The sequence below is a fragment of the Narcine bancroftii genome, chromosome 1 (genome assembly GCF_036971445.1).
Source record: "Narcine bancroftii isolate sNarBan1 chromosome 1, sNarBan1.hap1, whole genome shotgun sequence".
NCBI classification, from domain to species: domain Eukaryota; kingdom Metazoa; phylum Chordata; class Chondrichthyes; order Torpediniformes; family Narcinidae; genus Narcine; species Narcine bancroftii.
The window spans coordinates 297526506-297553332 of record NC_091469.1 but is presented as its reverse complement, the minus strand read 5'-3'; the positions used below and the strand labels follow the sequence as shown (position 1 = coordinate 297553332).

Below are 26827 nucleotides of genomic sequence, written 5' to 3'. Positions count from 1 at the left end.
TAAATATTTCAGTGCAAAATCACCCATGCACAGGACACACCCATCTAGTCTGTTTATAGGGTGGAAGTATTATTTGTGTAATAAATAGTTGATTTTGATGGTTGATCAGGGAAACAGTTAATCAGGTTTATCCAGTTCTGACTGCAAGAAATATCCACACCTGCTGATTAAATTCACTCACCCCTCTCCTGCTCACACAGTTTGGTCACCTGAGCCACCACAGCTTGGATACACAAAGCATTTACTTCTCTCTTCGAATCGCATCTGCTCAAATAAGGTAAGTGTTCTATAATTTTTATTTCTTTGGTTATGTTGAGCTTGAAATAGTTTGTACTTTATAACAATGGTTTTGAACATGCTCAGTAAATCAATGCTGGCTTCAGTTGCTGTGCATACTTACATGGCACATACTCACATTACAGGAGCAAATCAAAACTACAGAACGCACAAAAAACATTTTTCATCCACGGTTTATCAAAACTACCGGTGTGGCTGACAATAACAGAGTTTTCCAGTGGAATGTTTACACACAAGGCAAATGCTAAATATCGGTGAACAATTAATACTGGACAGCAATCGGTACACTACTTGTCTTTGGAAACTATTAATGGTAGTAAAGATCACATGAAACCAGATCTCTCCTATTGTTCCTTCAGTGAAGTTTGTTAGCTGGCTTGCAATTGCAAAGGATTTTTAACAGCACAAAGCCAGCCTCTCTACACAGAACATCTTTACTGATATTTGTCTCACTGCAAGAGTGTTTCATTTTCTCCCATAACCAGCCCGCCCCCCCCCCCCACCCCCCAATACTTCTGCCACAGTACTGTTACAGAATCACAGTACAAGAGTAATATAGACATTGTATGCCTGCACTATAAGTTGGCAGGTTTTTTTTAAAACTTGCTATATTAGGTCTGATCGTGGCCACTAACTTTGTCTCTCTCTCTCTCTGATCGTTCAGTGTAAAAATAAGTTTTATAAATACGCATCAAGTAGTATGCAGAGCTAAAGCCAAAATTAAACTGATGAAGGGCTTTTGACCTGAAATGTCAACAATCTGTTGCTTTCCATGGATGCTGCTTGACCCTCGCTGAGTTTTTCCAGCACTTTTCCAGTATCTGCAGATGTGATGCTCACTCAAATTAACCGACATTTAAAAAAAATCAAATTAAAGGAGGCTTACCATCTATGTTAATATAGAGTTTGGTGCAATATTTTGGGAAAGAGATAAGATTCTTCATAGACCTTTGCACATTGTGACTTTGGAGCAATCACCACGGATGTGAAGCACAGTTTGTAGACTCTTGCTCCATAGAAGACTTTTGTCCCATTAACTTTGTTAAAGTTCACAACATTAAAGCAAAATGCTTAAGATCCTATCTAGTGCACAGTGGCTTCAACTGTTCTACACCTTCAGTTCCATTACAGTGAAGACATTAGCATTTGGGCAGCATGGCTGCTGGTGCAACACTGTTACAGGGCCGGAGAATCCCGCACATTCTCCAAGGAGTTTGTACATTCTCCCCATGTCTGTGTGGATTTTCCCCAGGAGCACTGGTTTCTTCCCACTGTTCAAAATGTACCGGGGGGCTGTAAGTTAATTGAGTGGCACAGGCTCATGGCCCGAAATGCCCTGTTACCGTATGTCTAATTTAAATTTTAAAAAGTCAATTCAACTCTCTTCAATACTGCGAGATTCACAGCTGGCAGATACTAAATATCAGAGGATGGAAACATTGTTGGTTGAAGTTATGCTGCACATTGGGCAAGGGCCCATTGGTGTGACACGATCTCTTCCATTATTGGACTTGAAAATGACTTCTACAGTGTTATTTTTTGACAATCCCTTAATTGTGATACAACTCTTTTGTATCTTTCTGCTACTTTAGTGTTCTGCCCAACTTGCAATGATTGGAAGCTGTTATAAGTAATTAAGACTCAGTGGTAAAGATTTGTTTAAGGAGATGAAGAGCAATTCAACGAAGCTGGTTGGGGGTGGGGGGTGGGGAAGGGGGCGGTCACAAAGGAAATCCGGACTTTGGAAGAAGAGGAACTGAGCTACTTCTAATGATGGTGATCTAGATGGGGCGTGGAATGGAAAATAGGTTGCATTCAGTGCAGAATATGAGCCACGGTGCTCAGGTGGAGGTAGTTGCGAAGGTTTGCTATAATGAAGGATTTTAGATACCGCATCTTCTGAAACTTTGATTTCTTAGTTTATTTATCGCATTGCACCATGTACATTGATAAGTTTTCTTCTGCAAGCAATCTAACAATTTCTCAAACATTCACAAAGCCATGTCGAGAGCAGAATATAGAGTTTCAATGGAAAAAAAAAATACTTGGCACCCAGCAAGGGACCAGTCTTGTGGGGTCCATTCAAGAATTTGATGCCTCTGAGGAAGAAACCATCTTTAAGTCTAATAGTACACACTTTCACGTTCATGGACCTTCTTCCTGATGGGTGGCGAGAAAAGAGAGTGTATTCAGCATGCGATGGCTCCTCGAGTATGATTGCTGCCTTCAGTAGGCCACGGTGATGTGGAGTCCATGGAGGGGAGATAAGTTTGTGTTATGTTCTGTAGCTTCTGATTTGATTGAGCAAATCCTATAACACACGGTGATACATCCAGCAGGCATGCTTTTGATGGAGCAAGTGCAATTGTTGAGGGATGAAGGGAACATGTCAAGCCTCCTTTATCTCCTCAGAAAATAGAGGTGTTGATGCGTGCTCCTTCCTGTCGGTTCAACGTGCTGGTCTCAGGCCAGATCATTGGTGACATTATTCGTAAGAAATCTTACCATTTAGCACAGGGGTAGGCAACCTTTTAATTTTTGATTTAGACATGGTTACAGGCCATTTTGGCCCACGAGTCTGTGCCGCCCAATTAGCCTACACCCCCCGCCACCCCCCCCCCCCCCCCCCAGTACGAACATATAGGACGAAATGTTGTGTTACTATTCTGCATATCTAAATTAAGAATTGGCCACCACTGATTTTATTAAATTCCTTTGTTATAAGAAAGACAATAGTGACTAACACAAAAAAAAGTTGCGGGGAATTCCGCGGATCAAGCAAAATCTGCGTCAAATAGAAACAATAGAGATACTCTGTCAACAAGAGTGGAGATAAGATAGGCAGTATTAAAATAAATGTGGGGGGGTGGAAGTATGGTCGGGGAAAGCAGGTGATAGGTGGACTGAAGCGTGAAGGATTATGGAACAATAAAACCAACAATTCTTCCCTCACCACAGATGCTGCTTGATCTGCTGAGTTTCTTTGGCAGTTTTTTTTATTATATATATATATATTCCAGATTCCAGCATCTGCAGCCTCTTGCATCGCACATAGGTGTCAATTTAATAGATCTCATTTGAAGAATGAAAATAATGTTTCTGATAAGCTGAAATTTAAATCAGGCAAATTTTAGAAGTGGTGCAGGAACAATATGATAAAAGTGGAATCTAGAAATAATGACAGCTTGGTTTAATCAAGACAGGAATAAAGTGGAAACAATCCCCACCCACATTTTGTAGAAGGCCATTCTGTTAAGAGAGTTGATATAGTTTCAAACTTGGCTCTAATTTGGGTTAAACAGCACACTTGCAGATTATCATGTAGTGGATCTGTGTTAATATTAATATTTAGGTTAATGTTAAGCCATATTTCAGATAAAATACCTGAGTAAAATAAGTTAGAGGTAAATGTATTTCTAGATATGGAATTGTGGGCTGGATACAGGGTCACACACAGGTCGGCACATTTACAGATACAACATCAAACTCTGAAAGTGTGTTCATTTTTGGAGTCGATGTGTCTTGGAAAGATAGAGTTAATGGAACTGAAGTAGATTTTAATTGATTCAAGAACAATGGAATGTTTTATTTATTAAAAACTGAAGTATTCAAGTACTTAAGGTCATCAGACTTTCTGGCATCGTAAACCATTTAAGCCACTTGAACAGAGGTGAGGTCAGAGGTTGTTATGGATGGAGTCATTTTGAAAAAAGGCAGGAAGTTTTGCAGAAATGAAACTAAAATCGTTGTGATGTCATGTCACATAATGTTAGAGAAGGCTCAAAAGACTGAAGATTGAAGAAATCTGACCTCCTGGAAAGACAGGATTGGGGCAGTAATCTCGAGAAAGAGAGGGAGATGCAGTTCTGTGTTATCACAGGAGATACACAATGTCAGTGGCGTTCACTCGGACACAGCTCTCCTTCAGCCGGCACGTTCAGGTGACAAAGGCGTCTTCTCTGCGATCACCTGAACGTCCCAGCTGCACTGCCGCCGCATTATCTACATCCGAGCACCTGAAAGCGTCTTTTCTGTTATATATCCTGCTTCTGCCTTTTCCTTGAAGAAGGGCTCAGGCCTGAAATGTCAGCAATATATTTTTGTCAAAAAAGATCCTAGATGCTGAATAAACCAGCTGAGCTCCTCCACCATTTCCAACTGCTCTTTTAAGAAAAGAGAGGCAACCTTACTTGTGCCAGAAGATGGTCACTCCTGTATGAGAGTATCTCTCTGAAAGATAGCTCAAGACTTGTGAGTTTAAAGAGATCTGAAAAAAATAATGTTTAAAAATGCTTAATCATTACTTCTGAACTGTAACTTAAATGGATCCTCGAAGTTCAACAAGATGTTTGAAACTGGACTTTAAAATTGACTTTAACATACATTTACATTTGCGCATACTGGGGTTTAAGATAGAGTTAAGTTTAGAGATAAATAAGGAATGTCATGTTATTAATAGTTTAATAAAGACTATCATTTTGAATTTACCATTGACAGGTGAATTCTCCATTGCTGTTTCTTTGTTAGTACTAATTTTGTAACAATCGGAATTCAGATACAGAAAACATCAAAATGATGAAATCAGAAGCCAAGATACAAAGCTTTAGATGGAAATCAAACAAGAAAACTTTGGTGTGGTTATTGATAATTTGCACAAAAACAAAAGATTTTCTCCTAGCTAAGCACTAAACGCAAGATTGCAAAAACATTGGGTAAAATTAATGATGCTGTTTGAGGGAAAATATGGATGAAAATTAAAAGAACAGTTACTCAGGATCTTTGAGACATTTCCAAGGTAAACCTATGATATTAAGCACAAGCATGCATTTATATAGCTGGTGGAGAAACTCAGCTGGTAATGCAGCCTTTTTGTGTAGCAAAGATACATTGCCAATGACTTGGGCCTGCGCGCTTCGACAAGGTACCTGTAGGAGCAAAAGGCAGGCAGATGCCTGAATAAAATGGTGTGGGTGGGAATGAGTAAAAGCCCATATTCAAGAGGTCAAAGGTAGATAGGTGGGAGGCAGAATAGAAAAAAACTGGAAAGTGATGGGGAGGCCATAGTTCTCTGAATGGAGAAAGAAGAGAGAGGAGAGCTGGAGTCAGGGATAGGATTAAGAGAGAAAGAGATAGGGGAAACAGAAGTGATCATTAATGCCACCTGGTTGGAGAGTATCTAGATGCAATATTAGGTGCTGTTCCCTCAATTTGCAGGTGGCTTCAGTTTGGCAGTGCATGAGGTCATGGACACACATGTTGACATGGGAGTGGAGCGTGGAATTAAAATGGTTAGCCACTCGGTGGACCCCGCTATTGCAGTTGACAGAACGAAGGTGCTCAATGAAATGATTTCCCAGTCTCCAATGTAGAGAAGGCCACAATGGGAGCACCAGATGTAGCAGAGGACCCTTGCAGATTCATAGCCTCTGCAGAATTTCTTGTTTAACAGCATACATTTTTTGAGGCTACTTTCACCTTCAGGAAGTTCTGAGGCCAATAAATTACTGAAGGGAAACACAAGAGCTGCAGATGTTGGAATCTTGAGCAAATAGAGAATTGCAGGAGGAACTCGGCGGATCAAAGTAGAAATGGTCGGCCAATAAATTACAGTTCTAAACAATATTTGTGCATTGCATGGGAGAGATAGGAATGGACCCATGATTCAAGGTGGTACACAACAGATGAGTGATAGTGAAACAATGTCTCATCAATCATACCCAAGGGTATGGTCAAGAAGGAAGAAGGAAGGATCATTCATAATTTTTGCCATGATATTCTGTGCTTTCTGTTCCTTGGGTGGTGGCATAAAAGTCAGGATGAAAAGATCTGGTTGCAATATCTTCCACAAGTTCAGACATGATGTGTTCAACTACGTAAAGATGGGATGGTGACTTTTCAAATAGAAATAAACAATACCCAAGTGAAAGAACCAGTTAAGTTACTTCCAAGTTTTGCTGAGCACTGGCGCTGCACCCTGGTCTAGTCAAGTTTTCATGAGCACTGGCGCTGCACCCTGGTCTGGTCATGTCTTAATATTTTAAAAACTTTTTCAAATCTTTTCTTGGTCTCCACTCAATATCTATCCAGATCCTCTTCTAGTCCTAAATTATCTCCATGCACATTCAGTTTTGAGCTTCAGTGCTTTCTGAATTTTTATTGCCACACCCAATTTCTTTGGCACCAAATTTTGAAATTCCATCTACCCCCCCCCCCACCAAGTCAACAACTCTCCATCTCTTTGGATGTTCCAGTGTGAAATTGTTTTGGTTGTTGGTTAATGATTCTGTGAATCTTCTATATGCTTTATCACAATACCTACATTGGATAAATGCAAATTATGACATGGAAGATGCAAATAAATACAAAGCCTTCCAAGTTCAGCCAGCCAATATACAGGAGGAAAATGCTACAATACCATGCAGAAACTGTGCTCATGTGAATGAGAAGGTAATGTAATTTTTACCAAATTCCACCCACCATTATCAGAATAATATCCAAGTTCATCAACATTCTGTGAGTTTGATTCACCAAACAGACCTCAATGATTTGTACAATTTTCAAAAACAATAATCAATTAAACTTAGATTACTTCAAATAAAAATGTTAATTTCTACATTATACTTTTGTTGCATCCAATTCATTGCTTTAAATTTAACGTAGCTTTAGTTTAGCCACAAAATGAACATCAACTCAACATAGCAGAACAATTGCTGATAAACAGTAATTGCGTCACATAAAGTACATGAAACTTTGTGATGCAATCAATGAGTAAGTAATGCAGGACTGATAATTGATGAAAAAATAGTGGGTGTGTGGCATAAAATGTATACTACTATATTATCTTGCATGATAAAAATGCAAAAATGATTCACCAGGAAAATTAATTTATATTATTAAAATGTCCATTAAGTAAAATTACATTAGTCATTCTTGGGTGGTGGTCACAAGCTCAACATTTTCAACATATTTTTCAATGATAGCTAAATTATACTCATGTTGAGTCACCTTTATTTATTGTTTGTACCATGCTCTCACAGTAAAGACAAGATATCGTTTCTCCAGGAGCATGTTTACACAAGTCTGTCAGAATAGTTAAACACATTGAAATATTAAAATATTAAGATGTATACAATGAACGTCCACAGCATACTATCCACATTCCCAATGTTTATTGCCTTTCACCTGCATCAAGTTTTGTAGATGTCCTTCATGGTAGGAAGAGAACCCACAATGACATTTTCCGCTGACTTCACTCTCCTCTGCAGGGACTTGTGGTCTGAAGTGGTACAACTTCCAAACCAGCTGGTGATGTGTAACACAGGATGCTCTCAATCCATCCTCTGTAGAATGTAGTGAGGATGGAGGGTGGGACATGAACTTTTCTCAGCCTTCGCAGGAAGTAGAGGGGTTGCAGGGTTTTCTTGGCCATGGTGCTGGTTTTAAGGGTCCAGGTGAGATTCTCTGCCAAATGCACTCCAAGAAACTTGATATTCTTGATGATCTCAATGGTCAAGCCATCAGTGGTCAGTGGAAAGTGGCCCCTCCCCCAACCCAGGTCCTCCTGAAGTCGACAATCATTTCTTTGGTTTTATTTACATTCGTATACAGGTTAGTAACTACATCTCTGTATGCTAACTCCTCATTCTTACTAATAAGAGCCCGTCATGGTCAACTTGATGATGTGGTCTTCAGTTGTGTTTAACTGTACAGTTATGGTGGGTATTACTATACCTATTATTGAGCATTACAAAATGGAAGGCATACCATTTAGAATTATGATATTTGCTTGTGTTTCTTCTTGTTTTTGCATTAAATTTCATCTCGCACAACTATTTTGCTAGCCTATTCAATTCTTCTGATTTGTTTTTTTACCTTCCTTCTCACTGTACGCACCTCCATGTTCATCATCACTTGTATGCAAGAAAAAAATGTCCCACCACTGCCAAGAGCCTGCCATTCTACAAAATGAATAAATAATATGTTGGCACTGATCTCTGCTTTCTGTCAATAAGACCATTTCCAATTCATGCTACTACTCCTTCATCCCAGGCACAAGTTTTACACACCAACTTTTATGAAGGGATCTACCAAATGTTTTTTTTTTGGAAAATGCATTAAGGCAACATCAATGGCATTACCTTCAAATACTTTCACTGATATCCCACCAAAGAAGTCATTGGTATCTGTAAAAATATCTTGAACAAATTTGTGCTAGCTCTCCTGAATTAACTCTAAGTCATCAAATGCCTATTAATTATTTCCTCCTGATTGTTCTTTCTGAGCATGTTCATTTATAAATTAGCTTTCCACTTAAAATGTAGAGCTATGTTTTGACTTAAATTTGTTTGGAAAATATTTGCTAAATTGCAAAGGACCTCAAAGTGTGCCTTTAAGATGACCTTTTCCAGGTTTCATTTCAGAAAATATTTATTGAAGGAAACAATACAATGGAATTACTTCTAAAAGCATTAATCATCTCTTATCTAACTTGCCAACTATGGACAATGGCATTATTAACTACTTCAACCAGTGATGCAACACATTCAACTGTCACAATTTCTACAATTAACTCCTTCACCACACTTACTGTGGAGACAACTAGTGACATTAATATTACTTCTGACGTAACTAGTCTTCATTCAACAAGTGTGACAATTCCCACAGAGACCCTTCATATGTCAAACACTATGTCAATGGAAATCACTTCTGAGTCTACGCCTATAGAAGTAAGTCATAACAATATAACCCATAGTACTGCTGAAACAACAGGAACTTCCAGCGACTGGACTATGACAACAGCAAATCTGAACAGGAGCTCTCCAGTGACAGATAATACAACCACCCCGGAAGGAAACACCACCGTCACAGATTTTGTATCAACAACATTCACCAACAGCTCATCAAGTGTGACAACTCCCATGGAAAGCCTTCAAACCTCAAACACTACGTCAGTGGGAAACACTTCTGAGTCTAACACTAGCAGGACAATTGCAACGATCTTACCCTCATCGACTGAAGTTACCACAATCAACAGTACAAGTGTTGTGACAACTACCAATGATTTCACCACGATTACGAACATCAGTCCAGCAGCAACTAACAATGGGAAAGGTAAGGGTTATAAGATGAATATTTATTAGAGTAAAACCCTTGATATCCGGAATTCAAGCAAACAGCAGCTTCAGGCAACTGGCAAAGAAAAGTCAAGGAAAATACATTTGGGAGCAAATATTCAGCTGGCAGAGTGCCTTAGTCGTGCTTTTGCTCGTAGCAGGCGTGAAAGTTGCGTGCAACAGCAATGGCATCACTCATGATGCAGAGCTGGTTGATGACGCTCTCTGTCAGGGTGAATCTCTTAAAGTGTCTCCATATTCCTGCTTAGCAAGAGTCGCCCTGGTCGGATGCTTTACCGTTAATTTTGTGGGTGGGGGGGGGGGTTAATTATCTATAAAGTTATCACTCATCTTTCAGCGGCTCTGTGGAGGGGGAAGTAGTGACAGTTAAATGTTTTCAAAGAAAGTGACTGAAAATAAACTAAAATACTTTAATGTTTATATATGCATACAAGTGAAGTTTGTTCAGTGTAAGTACAGTATAATATTTTTGTCTTTTAAACTATTTTTAATGCAGTTATTAGTTAGGCATTGTAAATGTTAGTCTCAAGCAACCAGAAAACACATTTATCTGGCATCTACCAATACCCATAGGTGCTGGATACGAGGAGTTTCACTGTAATTTATGTTTCCAGCATTGTGCAAACTTTCTGTAACCAGGAGATAAGTATGAAACTCTCAGGTCCACCAATCCATGATCCTGCATGATTTCAATCTGCAGCAAAGCCAAGTAACAATTCTAACTAAGATCTAAAATTAACTAAATTCTGTATTAATCTGCTGTTAATTAACTTACCCATGCCACTTTAGCAATCTCATTTGACAGTGACCTCAGCTAATGGGATTTTTGACTTAAGGAAATGTTGGGTCCTCAGGATCAGAATCCTTACATAACCAGGGGAGAATCTGGGTACTTAAAAAGAACAGTTCTGCTCAGAGGAAGTTGACCGGGAGCAATTTCTATGGTCTGATATTTTTGCTGGCCACACAATAATACCGGAATTTGACGTTAAACACAATCTACTGGATAAATTCAACTGGTTCAGCTGCATCAGTGTGGGACAAAGAATGGTCGACCTATCTTTATCAAGGCTTGACATTTTGGGCTGAAATGTCCTGAACCATCAACCATTCTCTTTCTCTCTCTTTCAATGATGCTGTTTGACTGGCTGAGTTTCTCCAAGATTGTATTTAGCTTCAGATTAAAGCATCTGCAGTCTCCACTCAGACCCAACATGAACTTCACTCGCTCTTTGTGAATCTGATTTCCACTGGTCAGTTTTGCTAATGCAACACTGACCGGGAAACTCCAGATAATGGATGCAATGAACTAGTTTTGCTTCAATTTCTCCACAGCTGTTTACTGCTGAACTAAAATGGCAAAATAAATAATGCATCATTAAGGCAGGAATGTTCTACAGGGACTGGGAATGGTCCACAGTAACAGGGCAGCGAGGAGAAAATGAGTGCTTTTTCATAATCATCATTGTTTCTCCACTGTTTTAGATCTGATTCCTCCAGAGAAGAGCAATAAAGGAGGGGTCATCGTTGGAGCTATTCTTGGTAGCATTTTGGGTGTTATCCTGGTCTTGCTCCTTGCTTACATTTTCTGTGCACACAAAAAGTCAGATATGAATCACCGCAGACTGTACGATAATTTCCCTAATGATCCAGGTAAGCAATTATTAAAACCCTGTATCAAAAATATTAACCCTAGTAAGTAGCTCTATTCACTTGAACAAACTAAGCCCATTCTGCTGTTCTGGTGAAATGCTGGCCCTGGGCTACCTGCAGGATGTTGGTGCAATAATCAGGGTCCAACAGGAGAGCACGGATTTCCTTGGATTTCTCAGCCCTTAGGCTGGAACATCTGGTTATTTAGCCAATGCCAAGTTAACCTGGCACAATGCAGATATGACAAGGAAGAAACAGCTGCCAGAAATACAGTAGGTTTACTTCAGTATCTCATTTAATTCAGTTTGTATGAACTTAATTTCTGATGCTGTAATTTTCAACTCATTTAAATTTTTTAGGGTGGTGACAGTGCTTTTAAATGGTGTGAGCATCAAAGGTGTTCGTGTACATTCAATGTTATTGACAGCGTCAACAGGCAGAGGGTCTGTGGTGGGGCCTTGCCGGCTGTCAAGGCCATTCTGAGACTAACTGCCCTCAGAAAAATCCCTGCATCACACTGAGTCTGGTCTATCAGCTGAGAGGTGACCTCCCAAAGGATAACACCAGTCTAAAAAAGGGCTGTAAGCAAGCTTAGGAGTGGTAGTGCTAGACACTCACCAGTCACAAAAATATCTACCCCAACAAAACTATTATAGCTGTGAAAAATGTAAATGCTACATGCAAATTATTGTCAAACTAGAAATTTCCAACATTGTTGTGGAATTCGTTGCCACATACAGATGCGGAGGCCCGATCGTTGGGGGAGATTAGTCAAGGAATCAAGGGATATGGGGAGAAGGCTGGAATTTGGAACTAGATGTGAGAACAGTTTAGCTCAGGGTGGATTTGTGGAGCAGATGATGGGCCAAATGGCCTACTTCTATTCCTTTATCTTGTGATTGCAGAAGGCTATTCAGATCATCAATACCAACTCTATACAATACAACCACAAATTAGGTTTCAATGCTTGGTTCTCTCCCTACACCAGGGGTCGGCAAACCTTTTTAGACCATCGACCCCTTCATGGAATCCTTGATCCGTCATAGACCCCCAGGCTTGTAATTAAATAGCCATGCCATTTCTATTCGCATTAGTGAGGGAAACTGCATATCATATGCATGGTGTCCGGGCCTCCCAGCAACAACCCAAACTTTATTACAACATCCCAATCGGCAAGTAAAAAAAACTTAAATTTAAGCCAATGATTACAATAACAGTAAAGCAAACCCTTTTCTTCTTGCTGGGGAAATGCCAAACAGAGCTGGGTCCAAGTCTTCAGCATCGGCGATGGTATCTCCATTCTCAACATCGGGTGCAGTGCCGTCTGCATTGAAGAAACCACCTCAGGCTCCCGGGGGGGGGGGGGGGAGTGGGGACATCAGGTTGTCAGCTGGGAGTGGGGATGTCGGGCTCTAAAATTCTTTCGACCCCAAAAGTTCAATCGACCCTCTGGCATTTTCTGACCCCTTGGATCATCCTATCCACCCTCAGGGGTTGATATTGACTGCTTTGGCGACCCCCTACCCTACACTTTCACGTCATTCTTCGCTTGAAATATGGATCAACTTTATCCTCAAAAAAAGTGACAGACCCAACTTTCACCAATCCTGCTAAGACCAAGACACATTATTTCCCTGAAATTCATCCCCAAATGTAATAAACCTGCCCAATAACATTGTGCTTCCAAATGTAGACTGCATAGAGGCCAAATGAATCAAATTTCAGAATTTGCACCCAATGCCACTGCTGTTTGTGAATATTTTTCTAGACTCATTGGTATATTTATTAAAAGAACACACGTTGAAGTTATCTTGATTCAAACCACCTCATCACAACTATAAATTCTCTGACATTATCATCTTTCATTGATTGATACTGAATTCCATTCAGTAATCGTCACCCACGAGTCATTATCCATGGGAACAAGCCCTTTGGTCCATCCTGTCTACATCAACCATGAGGCATCCATTCACTCGACAGCAACACTAATCCCATTTGTTCTCTGCTCATTTCCATCAACTACCCTAGATTCTGTGCATTAGGTATAATTAATAATGGCCAATTAACCTACCCACCTACATATCATCAGTGTACAGGAGAAGCTCAAACCACACGGAGCAAGCATAAGCAGTCTCAGGGAAGACATGCAATGTCCATACAGAGAGCGCCAAAGGTGTGGATTGAACCCCAGGTCGTGCTGCTCTAGCTGAGTACTTTGCTGGTCCATTTCTTGTTAGCAGCTTCCTTTGTTTCTCTGAATTGCCATTCTATTGCAGAAAAAGAGTAGAGAGAGAGAGAAGAAAAGATCGAGTAGCTTAAGATGATGGAGGGCTTTGCACTGTAGCTACAGTAAGGGATGATAGCCAAGAAAAATGTCATTTAGCCAATTATAAAATATTGAAGCACTTTTAAGCTCCACTTTTTCATAAAATATGTTCATGGTATTTCAATTTGTAATAGAACCACCTACACAATCCTACTTTTTGAAAACAAACATACAAAAAAATTTATACACATGCAATCCTTTAGAAATAATTCCTTGCGATTTACAATTACAATCAGGAAAAATACATGTTCAGTAAAAACTCAAATGAAAGGATCTTTAAAGCTGAAGGCTTTAATCTAGTTTGGCAGCAGAAGTTAAAGCCTACAAAAAGGATGCCCGATTAATCCAAGATTAATTCCACTCTTTTCAATGGCCAATGGATCCTGTTTGAATTCTTATAATGATTTGAACAGTTTCCATGAGCAAAAAAAAAGTATTATTTCATAATTCGATAGTTATGGCATTACTTCATCATGTCTAAGTGAGGTCCTTTGCAAATCCTATTATTTATTATATAAATGGTTCTGCAATTTATTCTCCCTTAAGCACTTATCCAAAACTTCATTGAAAATCTTGATACAGTGGGCAGGAAAGTCAGTTCTTAACCACCAAAATGTCAAAGATCATAAGAAAAAAAACTGTAAAACTTCCATAGAGGAATTATTGCAATTTGATGCTGTGATCATTTTTGAAAGGCCCCTCACAATTTCTCTGTAAAAAGTGAATTTTTCTCAAATATTTTCCACTTGCAATGCAAAACAAAGAATATATTTAAATCTATAATAACGTTTCATTACGCCAGGAGCATCAAGGCTAATAATATACCTTTTGAGACTCAGTGGTTAAGAACCACTTACATGCCACCTTAAGTAATCCCTTACTAACCACAGATCTATGGCATTGGTGCTCTGAGGTTGGTAAGGGATTACCTAAGGTGGTAGGTGAATGGAAGTGAAAGACTAAGAACCACTGTTTCAAGTGAATATAAAAACAGAAGTGATTTTTATAAATGACAATGGTGACCTGTTTTGACCTTGGTTAAGGGTTAAAGTTGAGCAGAGCAAACCACTTTGAAGTGTCACTTCATAATATTCAAAACAAAATCAGTGCCACCCAATTTTCAGTAATGAAGTTTTTTTTGTTGCAAAAAGTCCATTCCGTCTTTGGACCTTCCAGTAGTCATGGAACAGTGCAGCCTGCAATGGACATGATGCCAAATTAAATTAAATCTCTGCAGGCACGTGATACATAGCGCTCTATTCCCTGCATATCCATGTGACTATCTGCAATTCTCTTAAAAGCTGCTTTCAAATTTCCTTCAACCACTACCCCTCACAGCCCATTCCTGCCTCTGCATCTGAAGCTCTGAATATCTCCTTTAAACTTTCTTCCTCTCAGCTTAAACACTACACCTCCAGTAATTGACACTTTAACACCGAGAGAAAAGATTTCTGACGGTCTTACCATATCTATGCCTCTCATCTTTTTTTTAAATTAACTTGTCAGGTCTCTCTCATCATATGAACTCCAGAAAAAATAGCAACCCAAGGTTTCCCCACATCTTATAACTATACCCTTCAATCCAAAAGAATTCCAGGAAGTCTCTTTTGTACCCTTTACAAAGTCTTCACGTCCTTCCTGTAATTTGGCAACCAGAATTGCACACAATATTCCATGTGCAAACAAACCAAAGTTTTAGATAATTATATTATACACATGAGCAGAGGACCTGTACTGTTAAATACCTCTTCCTTACTCTTGTACTTGGCATCAGGCCAATGAAGAGAAAGTGCCACATGACCTTTTCTACGATGCATGCTATTTTCCTTCTTTACCACCCTGTCCAGTAATTCATTGCTTAACCCTGACTACTTCATTTGCACATCTCTTCACATCAGTCTTGGTGACTTAGACCACTTCAGAGGGGCAGCAATTTCTTGGACTGGATGTCAGGAGCAGAAATGAAGTATTTCTGACACAAGAGATTCTGGAGACTTTGAAGAGCATTTCCTCATGATACGTCACTCACTCACATAACATGAAGATTTAGTCATCATCCACCCATCTTAAAACATCAAAATAAACCAGAACGGAGGAGTCACGTGATGGAGTAGTGGCCGGACGGTGAACTCCAGCCCTCTCCAGAAAAGTCGGGAAAAACAAGAGAAAATACAAAGGCACAGAAATACAAGTTAAAGAAAAGTGAATATAAAGGTGGAAAGAAGATGGAGACAAAAGGAGAAAAATCAAAATCAACGGAAAGAAGAGAGGAAGAGAAGACAACGGAGGAAAAAGGTGAAGGCCTTACCTGTCCGAAGAGGCCCGCTGTGGAGAGAAGACCCCACTACCTCAGGTCGGTAGAAAGAGAACTACAACAATGGCTCACAGAGCCGAGTAAAAGTGCGCAACCCATACAAAAAAACACACCGACGGGAGGGGGGACCAGCTGGGGAGTCGATCTCCACAGCCGGCAACGACAGCTGCAGAACACCTGCAGCAAGAAGAGACCACAGAAGACAATAGAAACAAGAAAGAAGAGGAGGAAAGGGCAGCAAAGAAACAACAGATGGTCAACCTAGAGGAAGAAGAAGAGGAAGAGGAAGAGTACAGGGAAATAGAAGAAGAAAAGATAGGCAAGGTAAAGGAGGTACTTGCTCTTGTTAGAGGATACATGGAGTCATTTAAAGAATGGCAAACACAGGAATTCAATGATTTAAGAAGAAGAATAAACAACACAGAAAAGAAAATAAATAAAATGGATATGACCTTAACAGAAATGGGGAAAAAAATGGACAAGATGGAAGAACGGGCAATAGCAGCAGAAATGGAGGTAGAAGACTTAAAAAAGAAATTGGAGGAATCTAATAAAAAAACCAAAGAGACACAAGAATTACTAGCCCAAAAAATAGATATAATGGAAAATTATAACAGAAGAAATAACATAAAGATAGTGGGCCTTAAGGAAGATGTAGAAGGCAAGAATATGAGGGAGTTTATAAAAGAATGGATCCCTAAGGCCCTAGGATGTCCAGAACTACAGCAAGAAATGGAAATAGAAAGGGCACATAGAGCATTGGCCCCTAAACCACAACCACAACAAAAACCAAGATCTATTGTAGTAAAATTCCTAAGATATACTACAAGAGAAAAGGTGCTGGAGAAGACAATGGAAAAAGTAAGAGAGGGCAACAAACCACTGGAGTATAAAGGGCAAAAAATCTTCATTTATCCAGATATAAGCTTTGAACTCCTAAAGAAGAGAAAAGAGTTCAATGCAGCAAAAGCGATTTTATGGAAGAAAGGATATAAATTTACACTGAAGCATCCTGCGGTATTGAAAATATTTATTCCAGGACAACAAAACAGACTATTCTCGGATCCAGAAGAAGCACGAAAATTTGCAGAACAATTACAAAAATAGACTGAGGGATGAAGACGGGTAATGAGAGCAAAAATTATCACGATTGATATGTATGTGGGTAAAGACAAAAATAGACTGAGGGATGAAGACGGGTAAGGAGGGTAAAAATGACCACGATTGATATGTATGCGGGTAAAGAGGTATAAGAGTGAATAGAGACAACGGGCATATGTGAAAGTATCTGTAATTAGAGGAAAACATAGAAAGTATAGACAAGAATTAATAAGGGAAGGTAATGGAATAGAGAGAATAAGGAGGGAACTAAAAGAGTGACCTTTGTGACATATAAAAAACGAAATCTTTTCTGGGGGGGGCTGGGTGGGGGGAAAAGAGCGGTCACTGCAAAATCAGTTGACGCTTGCGAGTGGATTCGCAAATCCAAATGGAGAGGGGAGATGTGGTTGTCCGACAAGGGATAAAGGGCAACTCAGGAGGGGAAGGGGAGATTGGGGATAAAGAAGATAGAAATAGGAGAATAAGGAAAATGTTGGATGTTGTAGGAATGTTGTCTGGTAAAGAGTTGAAAATAAGAAAACAGAAATGGAAAAGGAGGAAAGGTAATGATGGAAAAACGGAAAGAGAAGATAAACAAAATATAAAATGGCTACGCTGAACTATATGACTCTAAATATTAATGGAATACATAACCAAATTAAAAGGAAGAAACTACTAAATTTACTGAAAAAGGAAAAAATAGATATAGCATTTGTCCAAGAAACACATTTAACTGAATTGGAGCACAAGAAATTAAAGAGAGATTGGGTAGGACATGTAACAGCAGCATCGTATAATTCAAAAGCAAGAGGAGTGGCTATATTAATTAGCAAAAATGTGCCATTTAAAATAGAAGAGGAAATAATAGATCCAGCAGGGAGATATGTTATGATAAAATGTCAGATATATTCAGAGCTTTGGAATCTACTTAATATATATTCACCTAACGAAGAAGATCAAAAGTTTATGCAAGATATCTTTTTGAAGGTAGCTAATACGCAAGGGAACATACTAATAGGAGGGGATTTCAATCTGAATTTGGATCCAAATATGGATAAAACGGGGAAAAAAATTAACAGGAAGAACAAAGTAACCAAATTTATAATTAAATCAATGCAAGAAATGAAACTTGTGGACATATGGAGGAAACAAAACCCAAAAGAAAAGGAATACTCATACTACTCGACTAGACATAAAACATACTCAAGGATAGACCTATTCCTGTTATCAGCCCACATACAAGGGAGAGTTAGGAAAACGGAATATAAAGCTAGACTATTATCGGACCACTCACCCCTGTTATTGGCAATAGAGCTAGAAGACATCCCTCCAAGAATGTATAGATGGAGATTAAACCCCATGCTACTTAAAAGACAGGATTTTAGAGAATTTATTGAAAAACAATTAAAAATGTACTTTGAAGTAAATACGGAATCAGTGGAAGATAAGTTTATACTATGGGACGCAATGAAAGCATTCATTAGAGGGCAAATAATAAGTTATGCAACCAAGATGAAGAAGGACTATAATCAGGAAACAGAGCAGTTGGAAAGGGAAATAATAAACATAGAAAAAAAATTAGCAATAAAGGAAGATACAACCAAAAGAAGAGAATTGGCGGATAAAAAAATAAAATATGAAACATTACAAACATATAAGGTGGAGAAGAATATAATGAAGACAAAACAAAAATATTATGAACTAGGGGAAAAAACACACAAAATCCTAGCATGGCAGCTTAAGACAGAGCAAACTAAGAAAATGGTATTGGCAACAAGGAAAAAAGACAAACAAATTACATATAATCCAAAAGAAATTAAGGAAAACTTCAGAGAATTCTATGAACAATTATACCGAACCGAAAACGAAGGGAAAGAAGGGAAAATAGACGAATTTTTGACTAAAATTGAATTACCAAAACTACAAATAGAGGAACAAAATAAATTAACAGAACCATTTGGAACAGTAGAAATACAAGAGATAATAAAAAATTTACCAAATAATAAGACACCAGGAGAGGATGGACTCCCAATAGAATTCTACAAAACATTTAAGGACCTAATAATACCGCCCCTCCTGGATGTAATCAACCAGATTGATGAGACACAAAACTTACCAGATTCATGTAAAACAGCAATAATTACAGTGATACTAAAACAAGGGAAAGATCCACTCTCACCAGCGTCATATAGACCAATATCTTTGCTAAACACAGATTATAAGATAATAGCTAAACTATTAGCGAACAGATTAGCAGAACAGGTACCGAAAATGGTAAATTTAGACCAAACTGGATTTATCAAAAAAAGACGCACAACAGACAATATTTGTAAATTTATTAACTTAATTCATGCAGTAGAAGGAAATAAAGCACCGGCAGTAGCAGTTGCTTTAGACGCAGAGAAGGCCTTCGACAGAGTAGAATGGAATTACTTGTTCAAAGTATTGCAAAAATTCAGTTTACCGGAGAAGTATATTAATTGGATTAAAGCATTATATAAGGGACCGTTAGCGAAAGTGACAGTAAATGGACATGTATCAAAGCAATTTAACTTAAGCAGGTCAACGCGGCAGGGATGCCCACTATCACCATTATTGTTTGCGCTAGCTATAGAACCACTAGCAGAATCGATAAGAAGAGATAATAATATAAAAGGAATAAAAATAAAAGACAGGGAATATAAAATCAGTCTGTTTGCGGATGATGTGATAGTGTACTTAACAGAACCAGAACTATCAATAAAAGAACTATATAAGAAATTGAAGGAATATGGAGAAGTGTCGGGATACAAGATAAACGTAAATAAAAGTGAAGCAATGCCTATGAATAACGCGGATTTCTCAAAATTTAAGGAGGAATCCCCATTCAGATGGCAAACGCAGGCAATAAGATACCTAGGTGTGCAAATAAACAAAAATCTAGGCCAATTATATAAACTCAATTACAATCCACTAATGAAAAAATTACAGGACGATTTAGAGCATTGGAAAGAGCTACCACTAACACTGATAGGAAGGATAAACTGTATTAAAATGAACATTTTTCCAAGGATACTATACTTATTTCAGGCATTGCCAATACAACTGACAGAAAAATTCTTCAAAGAGTTAAAGAAAATAATAAGGAGATTTTTATGGAGAGGGGGGAAACCGAGGATAGCACTAGACAAATTAACAGAATGGTATAAACAAGGAGGCTTACAATTGCCAAACTTCAAAAATTATTATAGAGCCGCACAATTAAGGTACCTATCAGATTTTTATCAAACAAGGGAAAAACCAGACTGGACGAGATTAGAATTAGATAAAATAGGGGAAAAGATACCTGAACACATATTATATAAATGGGACGAAAAATTGGTACAACATAGAACTTCTCCAGTATTACACCATATCCTCAATATATGGAAGAAGATTCATGTAGAAAGAAATAAAATAAATTACCAAATACCAAAACTAATATTGACGCAAAATAAGCTACTCCCTTTTACAATAGACAACCTTGCCTTTAGAAAATGGGAAAAAAAAGGGATTAAAAGAATAGAAAATTGTTTTTCAGGAAGTAGATTCTTATCCTTTGAACAAATGAGAGATAAGTACAATATAACGGGAGATACAGCGCTGGCATATTACCAACTGAGATCCTACTTGAAAGATAAATTAGGAAGCAACTTGAGTTTACCAGAGGGAAGTAACCTTGAATATGTGATTACAGATACAATGTTAATCAAAAGATTTATAAAAAATATGTATATTAAACTGCAAGAAAAGGAAAATGAGGAAACAAATGGTAAAACTAAACAAAAATGGGAACAAGATTTAAATATAAAGATAAAAAAGGAAACATGGGAGAAGTTATGCTCTGGAACGATGAGAAATACAATAAATACGAGGCTGCGTATGATACAATATAATTGGTTACACAGACTATACATTACACCGCAAAAGTTAAATAAATGGGACCCAACAGTATCTGATAGATGTTTTCGATGTAAAAAAGAAAGGGGAACAACAATTCATGCAATCTGGACATGTGAGAGAGTAGAAAAATTTTGGGATGATCTCAATCAGATATTAAATAAAATAACAGAAAACAATATACCAAAGAATCCAGAGATCTTTCTCCTAAGTAACATAAAAAATAAAGAATTTGGAATTGACTTGGAGGATGCACAAAAAAGATTTGTTAAGATAGCCCTAGCTGTAGCAAAAAAATGTATTATGTCAACCTGGAAATTGGAAGATAATTTGAAAATACAACAATGGTATATAGAAATGAATAAATGTATTCCATTAGAAAAAATAACATATAGTTTAAGAAATAATATTGAAATATTCGAACAAGTATGGGAGCCTTACATTAAATACAATAGCGAAAACCTACCGGGAACAAACATTACCTAAGTTGATGGAAGGAGAAGAGAAGAAAAAAATGGACTCAGTAGAATTTCTGGTGTATTTTTGTTGAATGACAACATTGTCTAACTGAATTAATGCAACCTAGATTGTATAACTAAAATGGATGAGAGGGGGGAGGGATGGGGGGGTGGCTTGGGAGGAGGGAGGGGGGAGGGAGAAAAAGTCACTGTAAATGTGTGGAAAAGAAAAAGTGTATATCATGGCTATTGTGATTTATGGTGTGAAAAATAAAAAAAAAAAAACAAAAAAAAAAAAAAAACCAGAACCATAAAATCTGAGCAAAGTTAAGACATGAAAGGTAGACCTTTAGACCATTATATCTGCACTGGTCAAAAGACAACTACCCTACCTTCTACCTTTTGATGCACAACCTTGCAGGTCACTGCTAAAATGTGTTGAGGGTTTCTAACTCTAACCTTTGACATAGAGTGTCCCAGGTCATGACAGTTCTCTGGGAGCTTCTTCCTCCTCCTCTCCCCAATATTTCAAATCAATGCATCCTTGCCTTTAATCAAGTTTTTGATCCCTCAGCCAAGGAACACTGGTCCATCCCATTGGCTCTACAGGGGGTCATATAGTATGTATAAATACATAGATACATATCTCAGTTTTGTCTTCCTCCAGTTTATCTTCCAAATAATGCAACTGTAATTTGTCCCATTTTTAAAAAATCTTCAGTGCTAAAATCTCCATTCCTGGCAGCATCTTCATAAATTTTCTATCCATCCTCTCCAGTATGATTGGCTCCCTCCTGTCATAGGATCAGAACCGTGCATAGATTTTCAGTGAGAATTTAGTGTTGGATTTAGTTCTGGTATGATCTCTCTACTCTCATTTTCCATGTCTTGGCTGATAAAAGGAAGCACCACACATAACATTTTTAAACATCTTCAGGATCTTTAAGAATCTGTGAGCACTCACTCCCAAGTTCCTTTGTTCCTGTGCAGCATTCAATATCCTCCCATTTACTGTCTGTTCTCTTCTTGCATTTTATCTTCCCTAATGCATTATCTCACAATTCTCTTGATTTTTGGCATTTTCAGACCAAACAATCTGACCATTTACATCTTCTCAAAAACTAAATCTTTCCTTACTCTTGTTCTTGGCATCAGGCCAATGAAGAGAAAGTGCCACATGACCTTTTCTACGATGCATGCTATTTTCCTTCTTTACCACCCTGTCCAGTAATTCATTGCTTAACCCTGACTACTTCATTTGCACATCTCTTCACATCAGTAAGTTTGTGTTTTCTGTAAGTTGCTAAGCCATGCTAAGCCACTTTTTGTATTATCTGCAAACTTCTTTACTCCATAGATTTAATCTTAAATTATAAGTGTATATTTAAAGAAAACTTTTGATCGAGTCATGAGTAAACATCGAGAAGCTGGAGGGAGCCAGCGAGTCAAGCAGAAAAATGGGCAGTCTGGATCTTCATCAAGACTAAGATGGGAAGGAGGGTGGATTGCACACATAAAATGGAGGGGAAAGGGTGTACAAGATTGAACAGCAGGATTGTTAGCAGAGGAGGAGCTGGGAGACATGCTAAACATTGGGAGACTCGGCAAGGCCTTGGATGTGAGGGAGACCAGAATCACACATTGCATCCGGAGCCCCCAATGGAGCAGTGGGTAGCACCTGGGGATTTGGGCAGCAGTTGGGCTAATGGGTGGACTAAATCCAGCACAGTGTTGAGCACCCAACTCTGGGGCAGGTGTGAAGGAAGCCTGAGTCTAAGGTGGTGTTAAGGGCCCTAAGGAACAAGTCCTTGGGAACTCCACTGACAGTAGCCTTTCAGCCATAAAAAGAACCATCAACTATTATTATTTGCTTTCCAATAATTTGGATCCTATTTTCCTGTTTTTCTTGGAGTGCGTGGACTTTTACTTTTCTTTTGGCCTGTTTATTCTGTGGGATTTTCTAAAAAAAAAATAAGACCCCTTCAATTCAACTACCTCATCAATGTCCCTTGTTACCTCCTCAAACACTCCGTGAAAGTAGAAGGTTCTCTTAACAAATCCTTGCAGACTCTCCCTAGTTAACTGAACTGTGATTCTTTAAATGGAGATTTATATTATCCCTTTAGTTGGATTCCTTTAAATTTTCCAACAATAAAGTTAAATCAGCTGGTTAGTAATAACCTTGTTTATCACCTGCAGCCTTTTTGAAGCAATGATTTAACGCCAGCAAACTTCACACCCAGATCACATTTTACAAGACTGAAAGGCAGGATTGTTAGCAGGGGAGGAGCTGGGAGACATGCTAAACACTGGGAGACTCGGCAAGGCCATTTCTAACCTTTCGACAGGCAGAGGTACTTCAGCTTGAAAACACAAACTTACAGATTCAAGGGCAGGTTCGTTCTGGCTGTTCTTGGGCTCTTGACTGCATCTGTTGGTGAAAGATGATGCCCTACGCTACTTATCCGTACTTTTGTCTATATCCTGCACTTTGTCCAAATAACATTAAACCCACTTTTGTTTAATTATTGCAAAATCTACTGAACTTAAATTTGGGTTGACTTGCCCATCTGTATCTTGGCACATGTGGCAATAATTGATTCAGCTCAATTGCAATCCTCTGGCACCACTTCCGTAGAATGAAGGATTATCTAGACTCCATAGTTTCCTTCCTTGCTACTTCTAACAAGCTGTGATTTATTTCACCTGGGCCTAGCCATTTATCCATATTCTAAGATAATTTTCTCTTTTACTGTTTATCCTATCCCATATTTTGCACTTTGCCTTACATGCAACATCAGCAGGCTTATCCCTCTTTACACTTCACCAGCCTCATCCATCTCCACACATAGGTTGCTTTATTCATACCAAATAGGTCTAATTCTTTGGTTGCCTTTCTGCTCTTTATACACTTGTACATCATGGATATTCTTTAACTTTACTTGGTAATATTTTGTTGTTGCATGGTCTCTTGGCTGAGCACCTTCACTCTGTCTGTATCGGTGACAGGGATCTCCCAATGGTCAACTATTTCAAGTCTGCACCCCATTTTCAAGCTGACATGTCTGTCCATGGCCTCATGTACCATCAAACCAAGACCACCCATGAATTGAAGGACCAAAACTCAATTTTCCACCTGGGCACTCAACAACCAGATGTTATTAACATCGACCTCAGTTTCTGCCAATTCCCCTATCTTACTCCCTATTCTCCCCATTCCCTCGGTCTTCCATCTCTCCACCCCTTCCCTCTCCATTTACAGAGTCCTCATCCTGCTCTGTTTACCTCCTACCTGTGGGATTGTGCTCCTCCCCTGCCCCTCTCCCATACTATTTTGTTCAGGCACCTGCCCACATTTTGTTACACCTTGATGAAGGGCTCAAGCCCAAAACATTGGTTATGTATCTTAATGTTTGCTACAAAAAGTACACTATTTAACCTGCTGAATTTCTCCAACATTATGTTTTTATTTGTGTTCTTAATATTCATTTTTATTCCATTGTCACACTTTGCTTAATTTTTCATGTTTTCTTATGTATTATATGATGATAATGTTTGTAAAAAGCTTCCCTTTTTTGCTTTGTTGTCTATATTTTTGGGGATTCTAAATTTGGCCAATCCATCCTTTCGCTTACTGGGAACACATTTTGTTATAACCTCTTGAACATCCTTCTGAAATGTTGCATAAATTACTTTATGTTCAAGAAGTTGTTTCTCGTCCAATTTTGCTCAATCACTTCTTAGATTTATAAAATTGGCCTTACACCAGATTAGGATTTTTATTGAGGTAAGCAGAAAAGTTTGCAGACCCTGTGATTCTACTGCCACACACAAAAGTGCTGGAGAAACTCAGCAGGTCACGGTACAAGTTTCTCTAGCACTTTTGTGTATTGTCTTAGAACTTTTATTACTGTTTTACCTTTGTCAGCTTCCACAACAATGCAGATATGAAAGAATCTAATTCGGTGGTTTTCAAATGTTTTCTTTCCACTCACATACCACCTTAAGTAATCCCTATGCCATAGGTGGTCTCTAATTAATAAGGGATGATTTAAAGTGGTATATGAGTGGAGAGAAAAAAGTTTGAAAACCACTGTTTTAATCATACCTTAATTGACTCCTTATGTGCACAGTTTCATAACTCTAAAGGAAATGGACGAATGACAATTTTTCTCAAACAAAATATTTCAGTAACAATTGGGTCTAGAGCAGTGGTTCAACCTTTTTGTCCCCCACTCTTATCACCTTACAAACCACAAAGCACTGATGGCATAGGGATACTTTAAGGTGGTATGTGAGTGGAAAGAAAAAGTTTGAAAATCACTGATCCAGTTGATTGATTACCTCTGCTGTACACAAGCTCTTCTGATTATATACTTTTGTACTTGCCCAGCATCATTCCCATATCCAGATCTGCTCACTACCCCCAACCCCATCTTAATGGGCTTAGAATACATTAAGTAGTTCTCTGGAATGCAATTTAGCATTCTGCATCCTCGACAAGTCTTAAAGCAACTCTATCTGTTAAAATTAGTGTAAATGAAATCTGCCACAACTATTGCCTGTGGTGCTTTTATCATTGCCAGAAACTGGCCCTTCCTTCTCAGTCTAATTGTTTGTAGCTCTATATAACCTATTCAATAGGGTAATCTCACTTCTGTATGCTCTTAGAAAATTACATCAATAATTAGCACCTGGGACATCAGTAACAAATTACTAAACCCTCCCCTACAGAGTCAAACCTCATAGATGAATACTGCATAGATGAATACTGATTGCATACTGAATGCATTATTTTCTGCTTTTCTTTGACATCAGTTTTAATTCATTATTAAACCACCACCTGTTCATTTTTTTTTGAATCCCAAAAAAATAATGGATGCCCTTTCCTCCTGCTTTAAAGGGAGAATATGTGCTCAGGGAGTCCATTACCTCCAACAAGGCTTCCTGCAGAATGAACCACCTTGTACTTAAGATGTTAAGAACACAAACAAAGTGCACGTAATTCAGGCTCTTCACTGACACTCATCTTGATCTGGAGAGAAAATAGTCACATTACATTATCCCTAAAAGGGTGATACCTTTAAAGTAATTGCTCATGACAAATTTTCTATTTAGAGAGCAGTCTTTCTTAAAAAGGTTAGTAATTCCATTCATTGTTACAGACATAATAATTTCCAAACAAGCCAGAAAAATTAGGATTCCAGAACGTCACAACAAAATTATTTATCCTTTATGCACATGCCCTTGATTTGAAATGCAATAATTTTCTATTTGAATTTACTTACAGTCCTTACTCTGAACACTGAAGATGCTGTTGATTTAAGGTATCAAGAGGGAGCAGCGTACTACAACCCCGCTGCCATGAATGACGCATCATCCTACAATGTACAATCGCAGGGCAATGTGAATTACGGGATTCAGATGGATGACATACCACCTGTGTATGGAAATGTTGTGTAACCCAAAAATCATTAAACATCCAATTTGGAAATAAATGAAAAACCACTGGAGAGACTAGACAGATGCTTTTGCTATTATAAACAGTAACATTAAATAGGCTTTGATCTGAAAGAACGTGGATTATACATATATATATTTTTTAAAACCACATCGGAACTGCACT

At 38.4% G+C, this 26827-nt stretch overlaps 2 protein-coding genes across 3 annotated transcripts in view; one reads left to right on the top strand and one right to left on the bottom strand.

The window, feature by feature from the left end:
* ano3 (anoctamin 3) overlaps positions 1-26827 on the bottom strand; it is a 344977-nt gene that overhangs the window by 64686 nt on the left and 253464 nt on the right. The gene's annotated exons all lie outside the window — the stretch shown is intronic.
* On the top strand, positions 32-26803 carry LOC138746741 (mucin-15-like). 2 transcript variants are annotated; one of them, XM_069905085.1, is made up of 4 exons: positions 32-277; positions 8718-9408; positions 10917-11084; positions 26492-26803. In XM_069905085.1, exons 2-4 carry the CDS (start codon positions 8745-8747, stop codon positions 26662-26664), a joined length of 1005 nt encoding a protein of 334 aa, XP_069761186.1. In that variant the 5' UTR covers positions 32-277; positions 8718-8744; the 3' UTR covers positions 26665-26803. The 2 variants fall into 2 exon arrangements, with proteins under 2 accessions (XP_069761186.1, XP_069761192.1); XM_069905091.1 differs by having other exon boundaries at positions 8706-9408.

Excerpts from the sequence above, each read along its gene's own strand:
- LOC138746741 (XM_069905085.1), top strand. The coding sequence starts at position 8,745 with ATGGAATTACTTCTAAAAGCATTAATCATCTCTTATCTAACTTGCCAA. Across the intron at positions 9,409-10,916 it reads AGCAACTAACAATGGGAAAG|ATCTGATTCCTCCAGAGAAG; the intron begins GTAAGGGTTATA and ends CCACTGTTTTAG. Across the intron at positions 11,085-26,491 it reads TAATTTCCCTAATGATCCAG|TCCTTACTCTGAACACTGAA; the intron begins GTAAGCAATTAT and ends ATTTACTTACAG.